The sequence below is a fragment of the Phacochoerus africanus genome, chromosome 3 (assembly GCF_016906955.1).
Source record: "Phacochoerus africanus isolate WHEZ1 chromosome 3, ROS_Pafr_v1, whole genome shotgun sequence".
Taxonomy (NCBI): domain Eukaryota; kingdom Metazoa; phylum Chordata; class Mammalia; order Artiodactyla; family Suidae; genus Phacochoerus; species Phacochoerus africanus.
In genome coordinates, this window is record NC_062546.1 from 119,684,906 (window position 1) to 119,711,341 (window position 26,436).

The window sequence follows — 26,436 nt, forward strand, 5'->3', positions numbered from 1 at the left end:
ATTTAGAACTCTGCTGAAGAACTCTGTGTTTGTGACTCAGTTCCAAGTTCTTTCCTGATATTGCTGGAAGAGGGATGATCTTTGTCATATCTGCATATCACCATTACAATAATGTCTTTAATATTTTATAATTGACATTTTTTACTTAAGAATATTTTGTGATGGAAAGTAAGTAGCAAGTTAGTATTATTTGGCACAAATAAAAGGTAATTATAAAAAATAAGTTAAAACGGAACCGTGTCATTTGCCAGAAAATCCTGAAACCGAGGCGTTGTTTCCTTTTGTTAGAAAGAGATTAGTAAACTTAGGAGTTCCCTGGTGGCTCTATGGGTTAAAGATCCAGCAGTTGTCACTGCTGTGGCACAGGTTCAGTCCCTGAACCTGGGGAACTTCTGCATGGCAGGTGTGGCCAAAAAAAAAAAGAGATTAGTAAACTTTTAGAGATTCAAAGGTAAGTTAACAACAAGCTCATTAATGTGAAAGTTTAAAAGAGAACTAAAAAAAAATTATCACTAATGCTTCATATAGTTACAATCATCCTGAGTTGCCTTATATGAGGAAACTTTTTCATAACTGAGAGCAATTGAGGCTTAGAAAAATTCTAACGCTCTCTGACTAAGTAGTTCAGTTGAAACACCAAGTTCTGTTATAAAAGATTTTTTTGATAGTAGGTAAAAGGTTTTACGGGTTTATTCACCAACCTCTAATCCAAAAGCAGTGGTCTCAAGAATTCAAATCCTTAATTTTTAATGAAAGTCTTAGGAAACTCAGTACAAATACTCCTCTTTTTTTTTTTTTTTTTTTTTTTTTTTGCTTTTTAGGGCCTCCCCTGCGGCATATGGAAGTTCTTAGGCTAGGGGTCAAATCAGAGCTGTAGCTGCCAGCCTATACCACAACCACAGCAACTTAGGATCCAGGCCACTTCTGTGACCTACACTGCAGCTCACAGCAGTGCCAGATCACGGACCCACTGAGCGAGGCCAAGGGATCAAACACGTATGTTCTTGGATACTAGTCGGTTTCATTTCCACTGTGCCACAATGGGAACTCCCCAAATATTTTTTTAAAATAGACTTTGAGAGGGTTAAGTCTTTAGACTGATTACTTGACATAAAAAGGATTTATTCCCTTGCCACTTACTTGTCTTTTAAGAATGTATTATTTCTAATGCATGTAGAGTAATGGAAGTTAGTGACATGTTAATTAACTGAGAGGTTAATTGGTTAATTACAGATCATGAATTAGAACCAGTATCACTTGACTTCTAGCTGTCTTACAGTATTGCTTCTTGAGAAACTCTGTAAGTTGGTTCCATGTTATAGGCTTCAGTATACCACTAACAGTTCATAGTGTGTAGGTATTTTGTACCAGGTTCTACAACCATGTGAGGTATTGATACTATTAGTCTCAGAGAAGTTAGGCATTTTGCCTAACATAACATTGTTAATTAATAGTAGAACCAAAATTTGAACCTGTATGCTTTTTGGCCTAAGTAAAATTTATTTTTAAATCTGTCTGTTATTTCAGTCTGAGCTTTCTCTAATGAGCTAAGGCTCATTCTTTTTCACTCCTGGAAATTCCCAAGCCTTTTTCCTTTACCTCTTTAGCTTTTTGGTTTCTTTATGCCTTTTACTTCTTTCTTGTCTTCTGCCTTTGTGAGCACTTCTAGCACACTGTTAAAAGGAAGCAGTGAAAGTGGTATTGTTTTATTCTTAATTAAAAGGTGGTGACATTCACCAATGTGCTATAAATTTTAGGCAGATATCTGTCATCAAGTTATTAATGTTTCCTTTACCAAGACTTTTTTTAATCATGAGTAAATTTTGAATTTGATGCTTTCTCTTCATCTATTGAGATAATCACTATTTTTTTCTCTTTAATAGGCATATGTGGTAAATGAAATATATAATTTCCTATCATTAAATCTCCCTTGCATTTCTGGAATGAACTTGGCTTGTTTATGATATATTAATGCCATTTTTATTTTTAGAATAAATTTGTAACTACAGACTTAACTTCTCTTTAATATTTAATGCAACAGGGTGATGTATTATTTCAACTTCTTGAATCAACTTTAGTAAATTTTTTCCTGGAGTTTTATTGTTTTGTGTAGTCTTTAAATGTATTGGCTTAAAGTTGTTCATGATATACATACTCTTAGGACCTATATGAATAGATGTTTTAGTTGTTGGGGAAGCTTTCTATAAAAAAAGCTTCCTTTGTTTGATCTTTAGTTCATTCATTAGTTTTGGTGTCTTTTAAGGACTTACAGTGTCTTGTGCATTAACTATTCTTGAAGTTTTTAGAATTGATTTTTCTCTATACTTTCACCTAGAATAACCCAGGACCCCATAGGACAGCCATAGTATGAACCCTTTGGATTCAAACTTCCTGATTTTATTCTTACATATAGAAAAATAAATAATATATGTAAAGCATACATAATGGTTATAGGACTATTATATATGTATTGCAATATATAACATATGTTTTTGCATATGTATATAAAAATAAACATGATAAATAAATGGTTATGGGACTGTGATAGATGAGCAAGAGGAAATGTAGAAATTTGTTATCACTATAATATGGCTGATTTGTTTGGACCGAAGTTAAAGGGGTATTATTAAGATTTCAAAGATTGTACTTGAAAACTTGCTGGGTGCAACTCACTTAAGGAAGGATGTTGAATACTGCTGTTCCCTGAATATTCAGCTTTCATCTGTTTTTAACTTAACTGCTTTGTGACCAAATATTATCCTAAGCACTGAGGAACAAAATCAGTGAATTTCAAAAATATCTATTAGTAAATTCTACTAGAAAAATATTGTGTAAGAAACCATACAGCTGAAATATCACCCATCTTAACTGAAAATATAATTTAACTATAGTAAAATATTTAAGGTTGTGATTGTCACAGCACAAGGCTCTTCAAGTAAAGTATGTTCAACTGATGGTTGTATACCTTTGTGGGCATAGGTATAGATTGTGATTAATTGAGTTTTGGTACAATAAGTTATTCTAAGTAAATTTTTCTCCCTTTTTTTTTTTTTTTTTTTTTCCGGCCTTACTAAGCTTCCACGTGAACCTGGCAGCTTTGACAATTATCTCTGGAGCTACAAAAAGATAAAAAAGATGTATCTTTTTCTTTTGGCCATGCCCACAGCATGTGGAAGTTCCCCAGGCCAAGGATCAAACCCATACCTCAGCAGTAACCAGAGCCACAGCAGTGACAATGCCAGATCCTTAATCTGCTGAGCCCTGGGGAAACTCCTGGAGCTGTATATCTTAAGGGGATTCTTGCTAGTAGGTAACATCACTAGTGTCTGTCCCTGTGACTAGATGAGAGAAAGGCAGATTTTCTTCTCTTTCTAGAGGTCTCAGTCCATTCCCTGTTCAGGTCCATGTTTGGTTGAGAGATTGAAAGTTCACCTTTCATAAAGGTCGAAGGAGTGGGTATTGGAGGGAGTAATCCTTTGTGAACCTTCTGTAGAATCTTATCCTTTGTGATCCCTCTGTAGAATTTTGGCAACTCTTAATTCAGATTGTGATCTAATGTTTGAACTAAGCAGTTAATAGTTATGAGGAGGCCCACAAACTGTATTATGAAATGGTATGAAAAATGTATCTTTGCATGTATTTCTCTGTGTGTGGTCACTGTAGCTTTCCTGATATCCAACATGAGTACTACTTGGAAAGGTTAATCAGTGTGCGTGTGGAGTCTCCTTGTGGTACAGTGGGTTAGGGATCTGGCATTGTCACTGCAGTGGCCTGGGTTGCTGCTCTGGCATAGGTTCAATCCTTGGCCTGGGAACTTCCATATGCTGTAGGCACGGCCCCCCAAAAAATGTGTGTGTGTGTTTAGGGAAAGAGGTTGAAGGGAGGAGGAAGGAAAAGGAATATGTTATTGATGGTATGACAATATATGATGTCTTAATTCACTTGTAGAGTGATCTATGGAATAGTAGTCAATGAGTGATTGACTGTTTTAGGCCATCAGTTATAGGATAGCCATGCAATGGTTGGTTAATAACTTTCATAAGTTTCCCTCAAAGCCAAAGATTCTGACTTAGAGAATACCATTCATTTCATATAAGTGTATAGGAAAAACACTGAAAAATAGGTACTTGGCAAGAAATTTACCAAATGTTAATAAAAATTGTTGTTTGGAAGTTATTAAGCTTTTTGGGAACACAGAACCTTAAACCAGAAGGAAGATGTCTATTAGAAACTATAGAAAAGGAGTTTCTGCTGTGGTACAGCAAGATCGGTAGCGTCTCTGTAGCCCCAGGACATAGGTTTGATCCCTGGCCCGGCACAGTGGGTTACGGATCCAGCATTGCTGCAAGTGTGACATATAGATGGCAGCTGTGGCTTAGATCTTATCCCTGGCCCAGGAACTCCATATGCCTTGGGGTGGTCAAAAAGGAAGAAACTACAAAATAAATATTTTAATATTATATAAAACTCAAAATTATTAATTCATTTTCTATTTTGGGTGACCTGGCAAACTGAGATTGAAACCTGTTGTGACCGTGACCAAAAGTGTATCCTTACTCAGTTCCATGTAAGAACTTTGAACAGTTTTACTGCCATTGCCTCTTACATATTTATTGACCTTCTGTTTAATAACTATGCATTTTAGGCCACCAACAAAATGGAAATGACAGAGATGGCTAAACACAAGACACTATGGAAAATGAACTCAACCAGTGAACCTTTATTTTTTACTGGTATAGAAGTCAATCCTTTGAGAAAATTCACCATTCCCAAGATCAGGAGGACAGCTGGGAAAGGTAATATTTCTATGGAAGATGGGATTATTTCATAACTATTAGTGCATTTCTCTGATTCTTAGTTTATGCTCATCTCCTGTTTTGAGTGTACATAAAATTATGTTAAGTCAGGCCTTTAATCCCTTAAACACACATGTATTTTTGGTTCCACAGAAAATTAAATAGACACATGTCTCTCCCACTAAGTACACCTAAAAACACTGGACATCATCGTAAACATAAGAATTTTAAAAGGTGGAGAGAAGAAGATGGATCATTGTGGTATCCTGGGAGTCAAGGAGTGACATAGCATTAAGTTCTTTGGATTATCTTTTTGTTTTCTCCATGTTCCAGATTGGATTCCCACAACTCAGGAATGCCAACTTGTACAGACAGAAAAAGTCCTAGGAAAAGTCTGTTCTGTCTTGCCAAGGGAAAGGGGTAGTCTAGAAACCATTTGATAATGAACACCCTAGGTCACCTGCAAAACACTAGTGGGGAAAAAAGGACATAGCCCCTAAACCTTTGTCAGCAAAGGGTAAGTGGAGGGCCTAGACGTCCACCTGTGCCTCTCCGCTTCCACATATGCCTCTCCTCCTCTTGGAACTTCATAAAATGTTCTGCTCTCTGCTGTCCCTTGCCCCTGCAGTGTCAGTGGCTTTCCACTCCTGTCCTAAGGTGATAGATCCTCTTCTCAGTGGGAGTAGAGCCAGTAAAGACCAAGTAGGGAGCCTAGACTTCCGTTACACACACTGGTGACAAGGCGTCTGTCCCCTTCCTACAGTGTAAATGGAAGCTGAGGCAGGAGCATGGACTTCTACCCCTTTCTCATGGTAACAAGACAGCCCTTCCCTAGCCACCAGGGTGTCAATGGAGACCTGATGGAGAGCCAGGACATCAGCTCTGCCTGGTGGTAAAGAGTTGGTGTTCCCCATGCCCCATTTCCCTATTGACACAGTTACCCCTGCTGGCTTAGTCTTAGTAGAGGCTTGTTAAAACACTAGATTGAATATGATCTACATACTCTTAACAATACCCCAGATGAGCAAGATTAAAAAAAAATCACTCGTATCACCAACCAGGAATACTCAACTCAGATTAGAAAGACGAATTGACAGATGCCAATACCATGATAAAACAGATGTTGGAATTATCTGACAAGGTTTTTAAAGAAACTATTGTAATGATGTTTCAACAGACACTCTTGAAACAATAAAAAAATGGAAAATCTCAATAAATTCAAAATGTAATAACTAAGTGGGAGTTTTGGAACTGAAAAATACAGTAATAGAAATAAAAACTAGTCGAGTGGGTTTCCAGGGAAGAATAAACAACAGAGAAAACATCAAATTAACAGAGCCTCAAGGACCTGTGGAACAAATAATGAAAGACATAATGTTTTTGTCCTCAGAGCTCCAGAAGTAGAAGATAGCATAGAGCTGAGAGAATATTTGAAGAAATACTGGCTGAAAATTCCCCAAACTTGGCAAAAGACATAAAGCTGTATAGTTAAAAGGTTGAATAAACCCTAAGCAGGACAAACCCGGAGAAGTCCGTGACAAGGCACATCATAATCAAACTTGTGAAAACTTAAAACAGAAAAAACACTTGTAAGCAACTAATGTTATTTTTAGGGGGATAAATGAAAGATTTCAGATTGGAAATGGGGTGGGGGGAGAGAAACCATGGAGCCCAGAGGAAGTAGCACAACATTTTAAGTGTAGGAAGAAAAGAACTGTCCCCAGAAAAAATATTCTTCGGGAACAGAACTGAAATAGATGTACTCAAATAAAGTACAATTAAGAGTTTTTCATCAGTAGGTCTTAGTTTAGAATGGCTAAACAAAGATCTTCAAATAAAAAATTTCAAAAAAAAGAAGCTGGGAACATTAGGAATGAAGGAAAGACAAAGAGTAAAAATAGAAGGAGACGAAGACTTCCCACTGTGGCACAGTTGGGTTAAGGATCCAACTGCAGTGGCTTCTGTTGTTGCAGAGGTGAGAGTTCAATCCCCAGCCCAGTGTAGTGGGTTAAGGATCCAGTTTTGCCACAGCTTCGGCGTAGGTCAAAGCTGCAGCTTGGATTCGACCCTTAGCCTGGGAACCTCCATGTGCCATAGGCATGGCCAAGAAAAAGAAGGAAATAGGGAGTTCCCCAATGGCTTGGTAGTTAAGAATTTGGTGTTGTCACTCCTGTGGCTCAGGTTCAGTCCCTGACCCGGGAACTTACACATGCCATAGGGAATGGCCAAAAAAAGTATACACACACACACACATACATATAAATATAAATACAAATATAAATATAAATATAAACAGTCCTCTTATTGATTGTTCTAATATTGTTTGACAGTTGGGAACAAAGATTACAACATTGTTCAATGTGATTCTCAGTGTCTATAGAAGTATCTAAGACAATTATAAAGTGATATGTTACCATTGAAGGAAACCGGGCAAATAGCTTATAAGCTCTCTCTTTACTGTATATCACAATTTCATATGAACCTACAGTTATCTAGGAATTAAATTTTTTATAAAAACTATAGATAAATCAAAATGAATTTTTTTAAATGTTCAAGTAACCAACAGGAAGGCAGGAGAAGTAAAATACAGAATTGAACAACTAAGAAACAGTAAGACAGCAGGCTTAAGCACTAATGTATCAATTATATTAAATATAACTGATCTCAGCATACCAATTAAAAGACAGTGGTTTACACAATAGGTAGACATGATCCAACTATATACTGTCAATAAATTCACTTAAAATATAGTGACATAAGTTGGTTGAAAGTAAACATAGAAAGATAAGCCATACAAACAATCAAAATAAAGCACAGTGGCTATATTAATATCAGATATAGTGGACCTCAGAGGAAGGAAAAATATCTGGAACAAAGGGGGATAGAACATAAATCCACCAGTAAGATGCAACAGTCCCAAATGTGTATCCCTAAACAATGGAATTTCAGAATATATGAAGCAATATTGATAGAACTGAAAGGAAAAATGGTCAAATCTGGACTATAGTTGGTGACTTCAGCACACCTCTCTCCAAAATTGATAGAACTACTGAGACATAAAATCAACGAAGATATTGAAGAACTTAATGCTGTCAACTAACAGGATCTAACTGACATTTATATATTATTAAAATATTACATTCTATCCAAACAGCAGAATAGGCATTCTTTTTAAGAGCTCAAAGAAGAGGTATTTAAGACAATTAAATTCCTTGACACTCATCAAGATCGTGTTTTGGGCCTTCAAACACATTTCAATGTATTTGAAAGAACTGAAGGCATATAAACTAGAAAGTAATAATAGAAAGCAATAGATTAGTCTCTGAACACATAGAAGGTAAACAACACATGAATGAACAACATTCATGGGGTTCAGGAGATATTTAAAAATATATGAATCGAATAAAAAGGAAAATGTAACATCAAAATTTGAGGGAAAAAGCTAAATCAATGCTAATAAATTTATAGCACTAAATACTCGGAGTTCCCGTTCCGCGTTGCTGTGAGCTCTGGTGTAGGTTGCAGACGCAGCTCAGATCCCGTGTTGCTGTGGCTCTGGCATAGACTGGCAGCTACAGCTCCGATTAGACCCCTAGTCTGGGAACCTCCATATGCCACGGAAGCAGCCCAAGAAAGACCAAAAAAGAAAAAATTTATAGCACTAAATACTTACATTAGAAAATATGGTTTCAAGGAGTTCATGTTTCGGCTCATCAGGTTAAGAACCCAGCATTATTTCCATGAAGATGTGGGTTCAATCCCTGGCCTCAGTAGGTTAATGATCCAGCATTGCTGCACTTTGCACTGTGGGTCACAGATGTAGCTCAGGTCACAGATATGGCTCTGATCTGGCGTTGTGGCCGTGGTGCAGGCCAGCAGCTGCAACTCTGGTTTGACTTCTCTCCTGGGAACTTCCATATGCTGCAGGTGTGGCTGTAAATAGAAAAAAAAAGATAGGGATTCAAATCAGTAGCCTAAACCTCCACCTTAAGAAACTAGAAAAAAGAGTAACTACATAAGTCCAGAAGAAGCAGAAGAAAGGAAAAAAATCTGTGTAACTAAAAAGCTAGTTGTAAAAATAGAAAAAATTGACAAATCTTAGTAAGACTGACAAAAAAAAGATAGAAGCCACAACCTCATTCTCAGGAATGAGATGGGATATCACTGCAGACACTACAGCACTGAAAGCATAAGAAGGGAAAACCATGTACAGCTCTACATACATAAACTTTACAACTTGGATGAAATGGACCAGTTTGGTAAAAGTACAGATTACCAAAACTCACATAATACTAAATATATCATTAAGCTTTATATAGTTTTTTTTTATTTTTTTTATTGTTACTTCCCCAATACAGTTTTTTTCCCTACTGTACAGCATGGTGAGCCAGTTACACATACATGTATACATTCTTTTTTCTCACATTATCATGCTCCATCATAAATGACTATAGTTCCCAGTGCTACACAGCAGGATCTCATTGCTTATCCATTACAAAGGCAATAGTTTATATCTATTAAACCCAGATTCTCAGTCCATCCCACTTGGCAACCACAAGTCTGTTCTCCTAGTCCATGAGTTTCTTTTCTGTGGAAAGGTTCATCTGTGCTGTATATTAGACTCCTATATAAATAGTTTTATAACTGCAGGCATACCTTATTTTGTTGCATTTCACAGATAATGCATTTTTTACAAATTGAAAGTTTGTGGCAGCCCTGGATCAAGTAAGTCTATTGGTGCCAATTTTCAGCAGCATTTGCTCACTTCATGTCTCTGTCACATTTTGATAATTCTCACTATATATCAAACTTTTTCATTATATTTGTTAGGATGATCGGTGATCTTTGATGTTACCGTTGCAAAAAGAATATGATTTACTGAAGGCTCAGATGATTGTTAGCAGTTTGTAACAAAGTTTTTTTTTTTTCTCTTTTAATATGCTGTATGGAGTTCCCAGGTCAGAGACCAGATTCAAGCTGCAGTTGTGACCTAAGCTGCCAGGGAATGAGCTCATGTCCTCATGGATACTAGTTGGGTTCATTTCTGCTGTGCCACAATGGGAACTCCCAACAATAAGGTAGTTTTTAATTAAAGGGTATATATGTTGTTTTTTGAGCATAGTGCTATTGTACACTTAGTAGACTACAGTGTAAATACATTTATATACCCTGAGAAAGCAAAAAATAAGTGTGACTTGTTTTATTGCAATGTTTAACTTTCTTGTGATGGCCTACAACATCTCCAAGCTATGCCTGTATTATGGAAATTGAATTCATGGTTGAAAAAAACTGTTGGAAAAGAAATCTCCAGGCCCAGATGTTTTCCCTAGAAAATTCTACTCTACATTGAAAGAGCTAATACACATTCTGCAGTTACTCCGCAAAGTAAAAGAATAGAAAATAAGTTTATGAGGACAGTCATAAAGCTAGATAAAAGATAACTATAATCAATATCTATCATGAACCTTGACACAGAAATCCTGTATAAAATATAAGAAAATTGAATTCAGTAATGTATAAAATGAATTATATACGACAACCAAGGGAGTTTTATTCAAAGGGATGCAAGTCTCGTTCAGTATTTGGAAGTCAGTCTGTATTCATAGGGAGTTCCCATTGTGGCTCAGTGGGTTAAGAACCCGACTAGTATCCATTAGGATGTGGATTCAATCCCTGGTTTCACTCAGTGGGTTGGGGATCCGGCATTGCCATGAGTGTGGTGTAGGTCACAGATGTGGCTTGGATCCTGCATTGCTGTGGCTGTGGCATAGGCTGGCAGCTACAGCTCTGATTCAGCCCCTAGCCTGGGAATTTCCATATGCCACAGGTGCGGCCCTAAAAAAAAAAATCTGTATTCACAGGATAAAGAATAATCACATGATTACATCAATTTATGCAGAAAAAGCATTTGACAAAAATCAACACTCTTGATAAAGACTCACCAAACTAGGAATAGAGAACTTCGTCATCTTGATAAAGAGTATTATATCATATTTAATGATGAACAACTGAATGTTTTTTCTCTGTAAGATGGAAAGTAAGGCAAGGATGTTCTCTTTCACTACCCTTATCAACATAGTCCTGGAAATTCTAGCCTGCATAAAAAGTCAGGGAAGTGAATTGAAAAACATAGAACATAGAGATTAGAAAAGAAGAAATAAAACAGTTTCTATTTGAAGATCACATAATGTTCTACATAGAAAATCCCAAAGAATCTACAAAAAAGAAAAAAAGAAAAAAACATTTGTAATAACTCAAAACATGAAATGCTTTTGTATAAATCTAATAAAAGATACACAGGATTTTTATGCTTTAAGCCACAAAATGCTAATGAAAGAAATAAAAGAAAATCTAAGTTAATGGAGAGGTATACTGTGTTTATTGATTAGAAGACTAAACATAATGAAGATGTCAGTTCTGCACAGATTTATCTGTCTAGATTTATTGCAGTTTCTGTCAAAATCTCAGCAAGATCTTTTGTAAATAAACAAGCTTCTCAAATTTACATGAGAAGACAAAGAAATTAGAGGTGTTGAAATTTGAAATGTTTAGAATTATACTAGCTAGTACTAAGGCCTGTTGTGTAGCTACAGTAATCAAAATAGTGTAACCTTGGCAAAGGGAGAGAAGCTAAAATTGGTGAAATGGAACAGAGATTCCAGAAGGAGACCTATGTAAACATGCTCAATTGATTTCCTTGCAGTTGATTTTTAATAAGGGTGCATTGAGTGGAAGAAAGGTATAATTTTCATCAAATGTTGCTGGAGCAATCAGACATTATCCATAGGGGGAAAAAATGAGCTTTACCCTAACTTTACACAAAAATTAGTTCACAATGAATCCTGGGTGTAAATGGGAAATGTGAAAGTGTAAGACTTTTACAAGAAAACATGAGAGAACATCTCCAGGATCCAGGGTGAGATGAAGAGTCCTTGGCGTGATGGCAAAAGCATAACCCCACCCCCCCAAAAAAGTGATAAATTGGACTTGATTAGATTTTAAAACTTTTATTCTGTGAAAGACTCTGTTAGGTGAAAAGACAAGCTAAGAGTGGGAGGAAACATTTATAAATCATCAATCTGACCAAGGACTCTCATACCTATAACATATAAAGCACTTATTTTTTACCACACCTGCAGCATACGGAAGTTCCCAGGCCAAGGACCAAATCTGAGCCACAGCTGCAACCCGTGCCACAACTGTGGCAACACCAGATCCTAAACCCACTGCGCCCAGCTGGGAATCAAACCTGTGCCTCAGTAGTGACCCAAGCCCCTACATTCAGATCGTTAACGTGCTGCACCACAGCAGGAACTTCCAAGAACTTTTAAAACTCGAGGAAAAAAAAAAAATTCTTTCCAACTAGAAACCAGGAAAAAGGAACAGCCATTTCACTAAAGAGGATGTACGGATGGAAATGAGCACATAAAAAGATATTCAGTAGGCAAATGTACGGATGGCAAATCAGCACATAAAAAGATATTTAATATAGTCATTAAAGAAATGCTTATGAAAACCACAATGAGGTGTCGTTATGCTTGTAAAAACAGCAAAAGTAAGAATAGTAATGCCGAAAGCTAGGAAGAACTAGAGAAGCCAAATTATTCACACACTCAGTGGGAATGTAACATAGCTCAGCTACTTTTTGAGGAACAGTTTGATGGTTTCTTAAACTAAATGCATGGCTATGATATGACTCAGCAGTTGTACTTTGGAGTATTTAGCCCAGTGAAATGGAAACTTAAGTCCACACAAAAACCTATACACCAATGTTGATAGCAGCTTTGTTTGTAATAGCCAAAAATTGGTAATCACCCAAATTTCTAGTGAGTGGTAAAAGTATGGTGTATCCATACCATAGGATACTTAGCAGTTTAAAAAAAACAAAAACAGAAAACACAAACCCAACTACTGAAACAAGAGCTTTGTTGGATCTCAAGGGAATTTGCTAAATGAAAAAAGCCAATCTCCACAGATTGCAAATGCAAAATTCCATTTATAAAACATTATTGAAATGGTAAAAGTATAAAGATAGAGAGTAGATTAGTAGTTTCCAGAATTTAGAAGCAGAGAAGAGGAATGTGGTTATCAGTATGACTGCATGTAAAGGATTAGCTTAAGAGAGATCTTTGTGGTGATGGAACACTTTTGTGTCTTGATTGTAGTGGTTGTTACGTGAATCTAAACATGCGATAAAATTGCGTAGAACTACTCACTTAACTGCACATAAAACAAGTAAAATATTACTGAAATCTGTGGATAATACCAATGTTACTGGCTTTAATATCTTACAATACAGAACCTCTCTTACTTTTAGAATGTACAAAACTATATTCACTTCAAAATAAAAAAAGTTAAACCGCAAACACATATGCACAAAATCATCTCCTATCCTATAAAATGATCAAATTTTGTAGCAATTAGAAATTGTTACAAATATTAAAGTGAAAATTTTATTTAAATCAACAATAGAATTAAAATGGGAAGGGGATGAAGAATGAGTTGATTTTGAAAAACAGCATGTTGTAATATTTTGTATTCTGCCATTGTCTGAACTCATTCTGTTGATTATTAAGTACAAAGGACTGTTGTCTGTGTTAATTAGATTCATGTATATGGAAATTGCCTTAAACTGTATATATCATTGACACTTATTATTCACAGATTCCATATTTGCAAATTCTCCTACTTGCTAAAATTTGTTTATAACCCCAAGGTCACTACTCAGCAGAAGTGCTTTAACAGTCATTTGTGGACATACACAGAACAGTGACATTTTTGAGTCACTTGAAACACATTCCCAGATGAGGTCAGATGAGAAAGCACTCATAATATAAATGTGTCCATTTCATCACCTGTTTAGTGCTATGTTGTTTGCATTTTTGTTGGTGATATCATCATTTAAAATGACCTCCACCTTGTAATACTGAAATGCTATCCAGTGTTCCTAAGTTCAAGAAGTCTTTTACAAAGAAAAAACATGTGTTACATGAGCTATGCTGTAAAGTAAGTTATAGTGCTACTGGCCAGCAATATGGTATATTCAGAAAAAGGAAGAGGAAGTTCACCAATTTGTATATCAAGCATCTCCAGAAAGTGTTAAAGTACTACACCTGTAGTGCCTGATGAAGCTGTGGAAAAGATATCTACCTATATAGATTCACCAATAAGATGACCACCAATAATGGAATCTACATAATAGATTCATAATTATCAATAAAAAGCTCACAGGCAGCATTGTTGTAAGACAAAAAGCCAAAGAAACTTAACATGTGAATGACTGTTAAGCCTTTCTTGGCTAGTGCTGGCCAGCTCCCACATTTCAAGAGGCAATAAGGCATGAAAAATGTTAAGACTTTCAGTTAAGTAGCTTCTGTAGAATGAGAGGTTGGTAAAGAATTTTAAAAATAAATGGTAAGTGTTATACAGGAAAAGGTTATGTGCCAAGTTTTCAACCCTGATGAAACAGGGTGGTTTTATAGCCATGCTGGTAAATAAAGTTACTGCAAATGGCATTTCAGTTGTCAAAAATGTGACCAGAGGCTCACAGGAACCTAACCCTGTATTTCTTCTAAGATTAATAGCTCAGTATTCACTAATTCAGTGTTGGCAGTGACTTTAATAGACTAACTTCCACAAATAACAAGAATCAACTGTATTTGTTCCCTAATTTCCTCCAAGTCCTCTTCATTAAGGGTTTTGATTCTTTTATACATCTCCTTAATAGAGCTGTGCTTAAAATATAGTGCATTGTCCTGAGAAAGTCTGTGCCTCTTTCTCATGCCACTATGTCAAGAGTTTATAGGAGTTCCCATCGTGGCTTGGTGGTTAATGAACCTGACTAGTACCCATGAGGACATGGATTCAGTCCCTGGCCTCGCTCAGTGGGTTAAGGATCTGGTGTTACCACAAGCTGTGGTTTTGGTCGCAGACATGGCTCACATCCTGCGTTGCTGGGGCTGGGGCTGTGGCTGTAGCGTATGCCGGCAGCTACAGCCCTGATTTGACTCCTAGCCTGAGAACCTTCATATGCCGCGAACCTAAAAGACAAAATAAATAAATAAAGAGTTTACAGAGATGTTCTGATATTTTTGCAAGTCAGAATAACCAAATAGCTTACCAGTATATAGGTTGCCTTATTTTGAGGAAATACAGGAATATTCATGTGCTAACAGTAGCTACCAGGTTTGTGTGACAATGTATGTTTTAGAGTCAGTATACATCTTAAGTTGAAATGAGTCACATGCATTCTAGTACTATCTAGTATACAATGAGTCAATTTTTAAGAACTCCCAGTGGGTATGTGGAAAAAAATAATGTTTTTTCCATTTGTACCCAAAGGTAAAGAAAGTCTATATTACTGTTAGACAACTTTTAATACATCTCCAGATGTCAGTGAAAATTCCAAATACTTGGTTATTTTGTGTCTTATATAAGTATACAGTTGTCGTTGTACAGATGTACAATGATGTCATTTTAAATACACATAACCACTTGCCTTTTTCTTTATTTTTAGTTTCCTTGTCATCTTGTTGCACCAATACTAGAGAATACAGTTTCATTCACGATACTCTTAACCAGTGCCGGCTTGATGTAAGCTGTGATCTACAGTCTTCATGGCAGTTTGGGGACACAAAACTGGTTCACAATGAGGATCTGGAAAAAAATTTTACTTCTAAGAGGTAAGTTACTATGACCTTTAAGAAGTTTGAGATTTTGTGTTTTTGCTACGAGAGCTTGTATGAATTTGTTATTCCTACTATTTGAGATTTGATAAATATTACTAAGAAAATAAATACAGAAATGTTTTATTCATTATTTTGTTGGCATCTCATAGCCTTTTGTAATGGTAAAAAGCTAAGTGTGAGATTTGATTAGTAATTTTTACACATTAATGTAGCCGGATTTGATATACTTCCTTCTGATTTTTTAATCTTGGTAAGTTTTTCAGAAGCATACAAGCAACCATTTCATAGATCCCTTGTGCCTCCTGCATAATATGAAATAGCAGTTTAAGTATTCCAAAGTAACTTTTTTTCATAACTCAATCCTTCAAAAACTGAGTTGATGTTTTAATTTGGCAGAGTTGTATCTGGCTATTTCCAACTTCCACTAGAGCCACTCTTTCTGACACTTAACTTTTAAAAAGTACCCCTTCTACTTTTTTTGGAAGGCACATTCCATTGTTATTTTGATAAAAAAAAAAAGAGCACATACAAAGTTCTCATTGTAAACATTTTGTATTTATAAGTATAGCTCTTGTGTGAACACAGTTCAGCATTTCCGTTTTCTGAACCTAGCTCCCTCACCATTTTGCACTTTTTAGCATAAAACCTCACTGTAGGGAGTTCCATTCTTGGTTCAGTGATTAACAAACCCGACTAGTATCCATGAGGACAGCAGTTCGATCCCTGGCCTCGCTCAGTGGGTTAAGGATCCAGCGTTGCCGTGAGCTGCAGTATCGGCTACAGATGCGGCTCGGATCCTGCTTTACTGTGGCTGTGGTGTAGGCCATCGGCTGTAGCTCCAGTTCCCCCCCTAGCCTGGGAACTTCCTTATGCCGCAGGTGCAGCCCTAAAAAACAAACAAACAAAACCCTAACTGTAGCTTGATGGATCCACACTTAGAACTTGTTTTGGAATGTTTCAAGTCTCTTTTTTTGTTTTAGAATCAGTTCCTCTTGACTCAAGCATACATACTGCCCCACTTGGTGTCAGTTTGGGAGAATTGATAAGAATGACACAATTAGTTGATGGCATAGTCTTTGATCTAAAAAAACCCCACCATTTTGAACAAATCGGAATAGACTAGATATATCATGCCCCTTCCAAATTGAAGTAATAGTTCAATCAGAAATTCCTGCATTGGAATTTCCATCATAGCTCAGCAGTAACGAACCCAACTGGTAACCATGAGGATGCAGGTTCGATCCCTGGTCTCACTTAGTGGGTTAAAGATCCAGTGTTGCAGTGAGCTGTGGTATAGGTCACAGGCATGGCTCTGAATCAAGCTCTAGCCTGGGAACTTCCCTATGCCACAGGTGTGGCCCTAAAAAGCAAATAAATAAATAAGAATAAAAATGCTAACCATTGTCTGAGCCTTTAGTGAGTCATGGTTGTAACATCAAATATCACTAATCACAGGTATGACCATAACAAATTAATAATAATGAAGAAGTTTGAAATAGTAAAAGAATTACCCAAATGTGACACAGGTACACAAAGTAAGCAAATGCTGTTGGAAAAATGACAGCAATAGACTTGCTTAATGCAAGGTTGCCACAAATCTTCAGTTGATAAAAAAATGCAAAATCTGTGAAGCACAATGCAATGAAGTACAGTAAAACAAGGTATGCCTCTATATATCTTTATCACAACACACCGTCACGTAATGTGATTCATGTGTGGTGTAAGAACCTTACAATAGTGTATTTTTATTTTCTCCCTCCTTCCCATCCTTTTGGCTCTTATGGGCGTTCTTCCAGGCATTGCTCAGAAAGTTAACGTTTTCCAGATCTTAGGAAAAACAAAATGGGGGAGTTCCCGTCGTGCTGCAGTGGTTAACGAATCCGACTAGGAACCATGAGTTTGCAGGTTCGATCCCTGGCCTTTGCTCAGTGGGTTAAGGATCCTGTGTTGCTGTGGCTCTGGCGTAGGCCAGTGGCTACAGCTCCGATTTGACCGCTAGCCTGGGAACCTCCATATGCCGCGAGAGCGGCCCAAGAAAATGGCAAAAAGACCAAAAAAGAAAAGAAAAAAGAAAAACAAAATGAGAAATTAGGAAAACAGGGAAACATTGTAATTCTGTGAGCCTTAAACCTTAACAGTCAACGTAGAGATCTTAGTGGTTTACAGAGTCCGATGTCAAGCTGAAAGCAAGAAAATAATGATAGTGGAGTTGAAAGTTAAGGCTGACATTTCCAAGAACTGAGAGAGAAGTGGTCTTGATCTCATCGGTTAGTCTGGCTTATAATTGTTGCATGGCCCTGTCTACTGTTAAAGGTGAATTATTCTTGCAAGTAAACATCAACACACTAATGTGCATAGTATACTTTATACAAATTCTGTAAGTGGTGTTCTAGGAAATAACAGATATCAGTAGCATGGTTTTCAAGAGCAATTTTCCTTTTTTGGTATTCACATTACTTTCTGGATGCTGTAGTTTCTCCATTGCTGACAGCCTTCTAGAATCATACTTCTGTTGTCATAATTGAACCTCTCTGTTGTATCACCTGGTGTGGCAGTTGCTGCTGCTACTAACCCTTAGCAAGCCATATAGAACTTCCTCCCTAAACTGCCAGTTTGAGAGGAGGGATGTATGTATTATATATAACATATATGTGTGTCCTTGTTGTGGAATATAGGAAAAGTTTTAAGATTATCTGTACTTTAGATTATAATCTTTCCTGAGGATGAGTCATAATTTTTTTAATGCTGAGATAGAAATCTGCAATCAAATCCTAAGTTGTGGAGTTCCCATTGTGGCGCAGCAGAAACAATCTGACTATTATCCATGAGGGTGCAGGTTCAATTCCTGGCCTCGCTGTGGGTCGGGGATCCAGCGTTGCCATGAGCTGTGGTGTAGGTGACAGATATGGCTCGGATCCCGAGTTCCTGTGGCTGTGGCGTAGGCTGGCAGCTACAGCTCTGATTCAGCCCCTGGCCTAGGAACTTCCATATGCCATGGGTGCAGCCCAAAAAAGAAAAAAAAAGTAAACCCAACTTGTTTTTCCCCAGCTGTTATCTAGGTCCCTGAAGACTAGAGACTGGCCCATGTATAAGTGTACATGTGTGTATCGCTATATATATATTTAAGTAATGCATGTCCTTCCTTCTATAACACAAATAAGATCTTGACCACCAGAACTTAATGGTCAAGAATTGGCATATATATCTCCAACTCTATCACTTTACTACCTTGACAAGTTTTAACCCTCTGAACTTCGTATTTCTCATTTTTAAAATGTGTATAGTAGCAACAACAACAAAAATAATAATAAAAAGAGGAGCTTGATTCTTGAGGATTTGAGAACAAAATGACAAACTGTGTGTTAAGTCTTAACAGTACTGGGAACATTAGTATTCAGGACCTGTTAGCCCTTATTCCCATTGGCCTATGTAGACCATAATCCTAGACAAGCAGTTATTGAACAACTTCCTGAATTCTTTTCTTAGGTGATTTTCACCCTTTTTACCATAGGATAGTGACACCTCTGAAATTATCAATAACTATTTTGTTTTTTAACTGTAGAAAACTAAATTATTTATTTTCTCCTTGAAAATTCTGTTGATGTTCTCATTTAACACTCTCTTTGTTTTGCTTTAGGTCAGAGATGCGTGAGAGTGGAAGACATGGCAGAGAACTTGAAGAACATTTCTGCTTTTTAGCACTTCCCCAGAGTGATGTGGCTGAGATATATCAGAATGGAATAAGTACCAAATCATCCTCACTGAAGATACTAGGAAATCCTCTTCTTGGAATTTATATATTTAGACATGTTGATGTTGCCTTGAATTATGCTCATAGTAGGAGTATTACTGTAGAAAGTATTATAATTTTCAAGGTGGGTAGCATAAAATAAATATTAAATATTACATTCATTTTGCTTTAAAATGATCTAAATGTATTTTACTTTCAGTATGAATTATTAGTGTTTTAAATTTTCATTATATAAAATAATTATTTATTACTATCATCATAATCATTTGAAATTTTTCACTATTTTGGACTCTAGTTCAGGTGTGCAGCATGAGAAGCTTTAATAAAACAAAGACAACATTTATCATCTTGGTTTTCCCAATATGTATTTTTTCTGTCCTAATTGACCCTCTGTTCTTTCTCTCTTGTTCAAACTATGATCTATATCAGAATGTTTTAAGAGTGTCTTCCCCAAAGCATTTGTTATAATAATCTGGCTTAAGCTAAAGTTATTAAACTCTTAGTGTTTTTTTGGTTAATAGTGTTATATAGCATTAATTTCTCTGTTTTATAATTTTGCCATGCTTATATATGTTAGCATTAGGATAAACTGAGTGAAAGTGTGTGACCTCTGAACTGTTTTGCAACTTTTGCAAATGACTCAAAATTTAAAAAAACCTTATAGTCGAATCATAAGCATCAGTGAATTGGTTAAAATATACTTTTTGGTTAAATTGCATCTTTGCCAGGACTACTAAAATCAAAATAAGTAGGCAGGGTCTTCAGTTGTCAAACTTTGGATGTGTGTATATCCACATAAAACCAGTGGTTCGTTTTTTATAATTTCATTATTTTAGACATCAGATATTATCAAATTAATAAAGCATAATTTATTTTTCATTTTTATATTAAAACATTTTTGTATTAAAAACAAATCTGACTAGCATCCTTGAGGATACAGGTTCAATCCCTGGCCTCACTCAGTGGGTTAAAGACCCGGCAATTCGGGGTTTCTTACATAGCAGAGCAGCTCCCTTGCTGTGATCTATTGAAGGTCAGCCCTTGACACAAGGGTTTGGTTTTTTTTTATTCTTTAAAAAAAAAAAAAAGACCCACATTGCTGTGAGCTGTGGTGTAGCTCACAAACACGGCCCAGATCTGGCGTTGCTGCATCTGTGACATAGACTGGCGGCTACAGCTCCTATTCAACCCCTAGCCTGGGAGCCTCCATATGCCACAGGTGTGACCCTAAAAAGACCAATAAATAAATAAATGTGAGTTCCCGTCGTGGCTCAGTGGTTAACGAATCCAACTAGGAACCACGAGGTTGTGGGTTCGATCCCTGGCCTTGCTCAGTGGCTTAAGGATCCGGCATTGCCATGAGCTGTGGTATAGGTTGCAGACCCAGTTTGGATCCCGCATTGCTGTGGCTACGATTGGACCCCTAGCCTGGGAACCTCCGTATGCTGCAGGAGCGGACCTAGAAAAGGCAAAAAAAAAAATTTAAAAGAATAATAATAAATAAATAAATGTGGAGTTCCCTGGTAGCCTTGTGGTTAAGGAGCCTGTTTTATCACTGCTGTTGCTTGGGTTACTGTTGTGGTGCAGGTTGATCCCTGGCCCAGCAACTTTTGCATACCACAGGTAGGGCCGAAAATAATAATAAAGTAAAAGTAATAGAATTTCTGACCTAAATAAAAGTTGTGTTTCTCTTTTCGTATTACTCGCATTCTCCCCCCACATCTTGTCACTTATATTCATGGCTTTTCAAAATTTGTTATACATTTGTTTTTGATGTATAGAGGTTTTAGAATATTTTACAGTGAAGTCTGTTTTTGGTTTATGGGTTTTTGGCAGTGTACTTAGAAAAGAATTTTCACTTTGAGATTTGATAAATATTTGCTTTTATTTCTAGAGTGTTTGTATTACTTAAGTGTTTGGTATTTATTTTGGCTTATAGGTTAAGAAAGGAATTTAATTTTTTTCAGTTCCATAGCATTTATTGAATAATCTATTCTTGCCTCACTTATTTCAAATGATGCTTTCAATATTAAACTATACTTTTATAGATGTTTGGACTCACTTGGGCTTTTTATTTTTGTATAGTTTTTTTCCCTCTCTGCCTTTTTTGTTTTGGTACCATTCTTTAAAAAGCAATTTAATATCTGGAAGTGCAAGTCACATTTCCTCTTCCATCATTCTCTATACATGACCCAAATTTTTTTTCAAAAATATTTTCCAAAGTTTTCTAGGCTGTTCTTATTTGTTTAGTCTTCCAGATAAGTTTTCAAACTAAAACTCATTTCTACAAATGGATTTTTTAAAATTTTTATTGAAATTAGTCTGAGAGTTTAATTTAGAGAGGAATTGATGTAATTACAATAAGGCATCCCATTCATCTGAGACATGAATTATCTCTCCATTCAAAATAAGTTAGCCTTACTTTCCTGGTATGAGACTTTAAAAGTGTTTTTGGTTTATTTTTATGGACCTTTTTGTGCTTTTTGCCCCAGGTTCTTTTTGGAAAAGTGAAGAAAATTCAGCCTTCCATGGATAAAAACAAAGTTTCTTTGGATCCTTCACCTAACTTTGACTGCCATATGTCGAGAAGTATACCTTCTCTGAAAGATACCATTGAACTTCAAGCCTACAGTTCAGCAGTATGTTAACTTTTTGGCTCATTTGGACTACTTGAAAATAACATGCTTCGCATTGTATAATACAAGACTTCAAATAGCTGCCCAAAGTATTAAATGGAAGTCTCTTACTTCATTCAATATAATATGACCTAAATAAATAAATAGTAGAAGCTGTTTTAATATTTGCTATTGAGAACATTAATAAAGAAGTTTCCAGGAATTTCCCTTGTGGTGCAGCGGGTTAAGGATCTGGCATTGCCACAGCTGTGGCAGAGGCTACAACTGCAACTCGAGTTCAGTCCTTGGTCTGGAACTTTCACATGCCGCAGATGTGGCCCAAAAAAAAACCAGTTATTTCCAAATTTACATTTAACTTCAAAGTACAGTGCCTCCCTTTATTTAATGTTCCATAGATTAATTCCTAACCTGCAAAACAAAGCTACTTTGAAATAATGTTATTAATCCTTTATACTTAGCCAAAGGAGATTAGGTATTAGTCGTTACATGATAGACTACTTATTAAACAGTAAATTTTTTTGTCTTTTGTCTTTATATGGCTGCACCCTCGGCATATGGAGGTTCCCAGGCTACGGGTCTAATCAGAGCTGTAGCCGCTGGCCTACACCACAGCTCGTGGCAACGCCAGATCCTTAAGCCACCGACCGAGGCCAGGGATCGAACCTGCAACCTCATGGTTCCTAGTCGTATTCATTTCTGCTGCACCAGAACGGGAACTCCTAAACAGTGATTTTCCATCATCTGTTTTTTTTTTTTTTTAAGGTCTAGAATTTGATTTATTTCTTTAAGAATCTAGCCATTTTTTAGAATTCATGGTATAGAATCAGTTATTCTCAAAGTCCATATGAATTCAACCACTGTGATTTTATTTTATTTTTTATTTTTTGTCTTTTTGCCATTTCTTGGGCCGCTTCCACGGCATATGGAGGTTCCCAGGCTAGGGGACTAATCAGAGCTGTAGCTGCCAGCCTACGCCAGAGCCACAGCAATGCAGGATCCGAGCCATGTCTGCAACCTACACCACAGCTCACGGCAACGCCGGATTGTTAACCCACTGAACAAGGGCAGGGATCGAACCCGCAACCTCATGGTTCCTAGTCGGATTCGTTAACCACTGTGCCACGACGGGAACTCCTCCATCATCTGTTTTGAGACAGTAGATAGACCTTTATCTTTTAGAGAAGATTAAATTATTTAATACATTTTATAATATGTGATTACATTGAGAAATATTTTAGAAGTATATATATGCTCCCACATTTAAAATATATTAAACTATTGTTACTTTCCTAATTGGCTTTTCTGCCGAAATAAAATACAGTGTAGTGGTTACCAGCATATGCAAATCATTGAAGTTTTAATGGAAAGATACTTTTTTATTTAAAAACAGATTGTGTTTGCCTCTGTTCACACTAGAAGCCTATCAAAGAAAAAAATGCTGTGGAGAAAAAATTCATCTTCAAGAAAACTAGGGTTGAAGAAGGCTGGGAGAAGGGGAATATATGGAAGCTGATGAATAAATAATTCCATGCAGTTATATAGATTTTTTAAAATATGCGCTTATTCAAGTCTGCAAAAATTTATCAGCATAAACATTTTTTCTACTTTATCTTTTAGGTATACTTCTATGAATACAATGTTCTTTCAAAGCCAGTAGATAAACCGAGGCAATGTCTTCCATATGCTGTAGTAACAGTAAAATTTATTGGTCAAAAAGTAGATAATGGACACTTTATGACATCTTTGAGATGCCTGTCAACAGGATTTCCTAAGAGGGCTGGTAAGATAGCTATTTTTTCTACTTCAGTAGCATTTGTACTGGTCTTACAACTTCTGGATATTATTTTCTAATATATTAAGAATCTCTATGCAAAATACTTGTGCTTTACATGCTTTCAATTTTACGTATCTAGAATTACATGCAGCTATTTTGTGACTTATTTTGCTCAATATTATATTTATGTGATTCTTTTATGTTGATATGTATAACTATAGTTTCTGCACTTTCACTCATATATATGTGTAACAAACACATATTATTCAATTTTGTGACTATACACAATTTCTCTGGGGATATTTGGACATTTTGTAGTTTTCTTCATATTCTTAACATTGCTGTTTTAATCATTCACGTAAGTGTCTCAGTGCATACGTACAAGAGTTTTTCTATAGAGTATATCTACATCAGGATGTGCAACTTAATCCAAAGACAGTGTCAAATATTTTTCAAGAGTGGTTGCATCAGTTTTCATAATTATTCTACATCCTTGTCAGCACATAGACTTTTTTAAAAATGTTTGTTTCTGCCAGTCTAGTGAGGATGATATGTTATCATTATCACCTCAAAAAGAGACTCTTTACCCTTTAAGAGCTATTGTGTCTTTTCGCCTTCATGTCCCCCACCCCCTAAACAGTCTCTAGTCTGTTTTCTGTCATTATATATTTGCCTATCCTGGCCATTTCATATAAGTGAGGTCATAAGTGTAACTGGTAACTTTCACTTAACAATGTTTCAGAGTTCTTGCATATCTCAGCATGTATCAGTACTTCCTTTCTTTTTAGGGAATAATACTCTGTTACATGGATACACTACATTATATTTATCCATTCATCAGTTCATGGCCATTTGGGTGGTCCACTTTTTAGCATTTATGAATAATTCTGCTAAGAAAATTCTTTTACAAGTTGTGATGTACACATGTATTTTCACTGCTTTTAGGTATATAGCTAGGAGTCATGGTCATATGGCAGCTCTATGTTAACCATATAAGGAACTGCCAGACTTTTCCAAAGTGGCTGCACCATTTACATTCATATCAACAGTGGATGAGGATTAGGATTTCTCCACTTCCTTATTAACACTTGTTACCTGACTTTTTGATTAAAGCCATTCTTGTGTGTGTAAAGTGAAGTTTTCAGGATGTAAGTTTTATACTTTGTTAAATTTATTCCTAAGTATTGTATTCTTTTTGATCCTGTTGTAAATGGAGTTATTTTCTCAATTTCATTTTTGTATCATTCATTCATTGCAAATATATAGAAATGCCTTTTTTTTTGTCTTTTTTCTTTTTAGGACCGCACCTTCGGCATATGGAGGTTCCCAGGCTAGGGGTCTAATTGGAGCTGTTGCTGCCGACCTACGCCAGATCTGAGCCACGTCTGCCACCTACACCACAGCTCATGGCAACGCTGGATCCTTAATCCACTGAGTAAGACCAGGGATCAAACCCGCAACCTCATGGTTCCTAGTTGGATTTGTTTCCGCTGCTCCATGATAGGAACTCTAGAAATGCTTTTGATTTTTGTGTATTGGTCCTGTATTTTACAACCTTGCTCATTTCATTATTCTAATAATTTTTTTAGTAGTTCCCTTGGGATCTTCTACACACAAGATCAGGTCATGCGCAAACAGAGATAGTTTTACTTCTTCCTTTCCAGTCTGGATGCCTTTTATTTCTTTTTCTTACCTAAGTGGCCTGGCTAAGACCTCCAGTGAAAGTTAAATAGAAGTGGTGAGAGTGGGCATCTTTGTCTTGTTCCTGAACTTAAGGGAAAGTGTCCATCTTTCCCCAGTAAGTATGATATTAGCTGTGAGGTTTTTCTTTCTTTCTTTTTTTTTTTGATGTCTTTTACCATGTTGAGGAAGTTCCTTTTTTTTTTTTTTTTTTGTCTTTTTGCTATTTCTTGGGCTGCTCCCGCAGCATATGGAGGTTCCCAGGCTAGGGGTCTAATCAGAGCTGTAGCCTCTGGCCTACGCCAGAGCCACAGAAACTCGGGATCCGAGCCGCGTCTGCAACCTACACCGCAGCTCACGGCAACACCGGATTGTCAACCCACTGAGCAAGGGCAGGGACCGAACCCGCAACCTCATGGTTCCTAGTTGGATTCGTTAACCACTGCACCACAACAGGAACTCCCCCCTTTATTTTGGCCATACCTTTGGCATGTGTAAGTTCCCAGGCCAGGGATCGAACACATGCCACAGCAGTGACCCAAGCCACTGCAGTAACAATGCCAGATCCTTAACCTGCTGTGCCAAAAGGGAACTCTAAAATATTTAATTTATATGTAACTGACATCATTTTATATTTTTGGTTTTCTGATTTCTAGTCAAGTTTAAAAAACACTTTCCTACCCCCAAGATTATAAAACTATCCCTCTATGTTTTCTTCCATTACTTTTATAGGGTTTTTTTAAGATTTTTATTTTTTCTATTATAGTTGATTTACAATGTTTTGTCAGTTTCTGCTGTACAGCAAAGTGACCCAGTCAGTCATTCATATATATATATATATATATATTCTTTTTCTCACATTATCCTCCATCATGTTCCATCACAAGTAACTAGATACAGTTCCCTGTGCTACCTACAACAGAATCTCTATGGTTTTATTTTTTAATGAATTTCATTTTACTTTGGTATGAGGAGATATAGGGATCCACCTTCCTGTCTTTGTCCACTACAGTTTAAGTACTACATCTCTGTTTTTGGACATATTTCCAATATAGCTTACTATAACTAAAGTATAGGAGTTCCCGCTATGGCGCAATGGGATCGTCTTGAG

General features: G+C 36.5%; 1 protein-coding gene across 1 annotated transcript in view; it reads left to right on the top strand.

The window, feature by feature from the left end:
• The window catches only part of TEX15 (testis expressed 15, meiosis and synapsis associated), a 64,700-nt gene that overhangs the window by 19,830 nt on the left and 18,434 nt on the right, over nucleotides 1–26,436 (top strand). Inside the window, 5 exon segments of the mRNA XM_047772536.1 lie at nucleotides 4,646–4,796; nucleotides 15,313–15,478; nucleotides 19,122–19,359; nucleotides 21,728–21,874; nucleotides 23,489–23,651. Of these exon segments, the coding sequence (XP_047628492.1) occupies nucleotides 4,658–4,796; nucleotides 15,313–15,478; nucleotides 19,122–19,359; nucleotides 21,728–21,874; nucleotides 23,489–23,651 (853 nt within the window). The 5' untranslated portion in view covers nucleotides 4,646–4,657.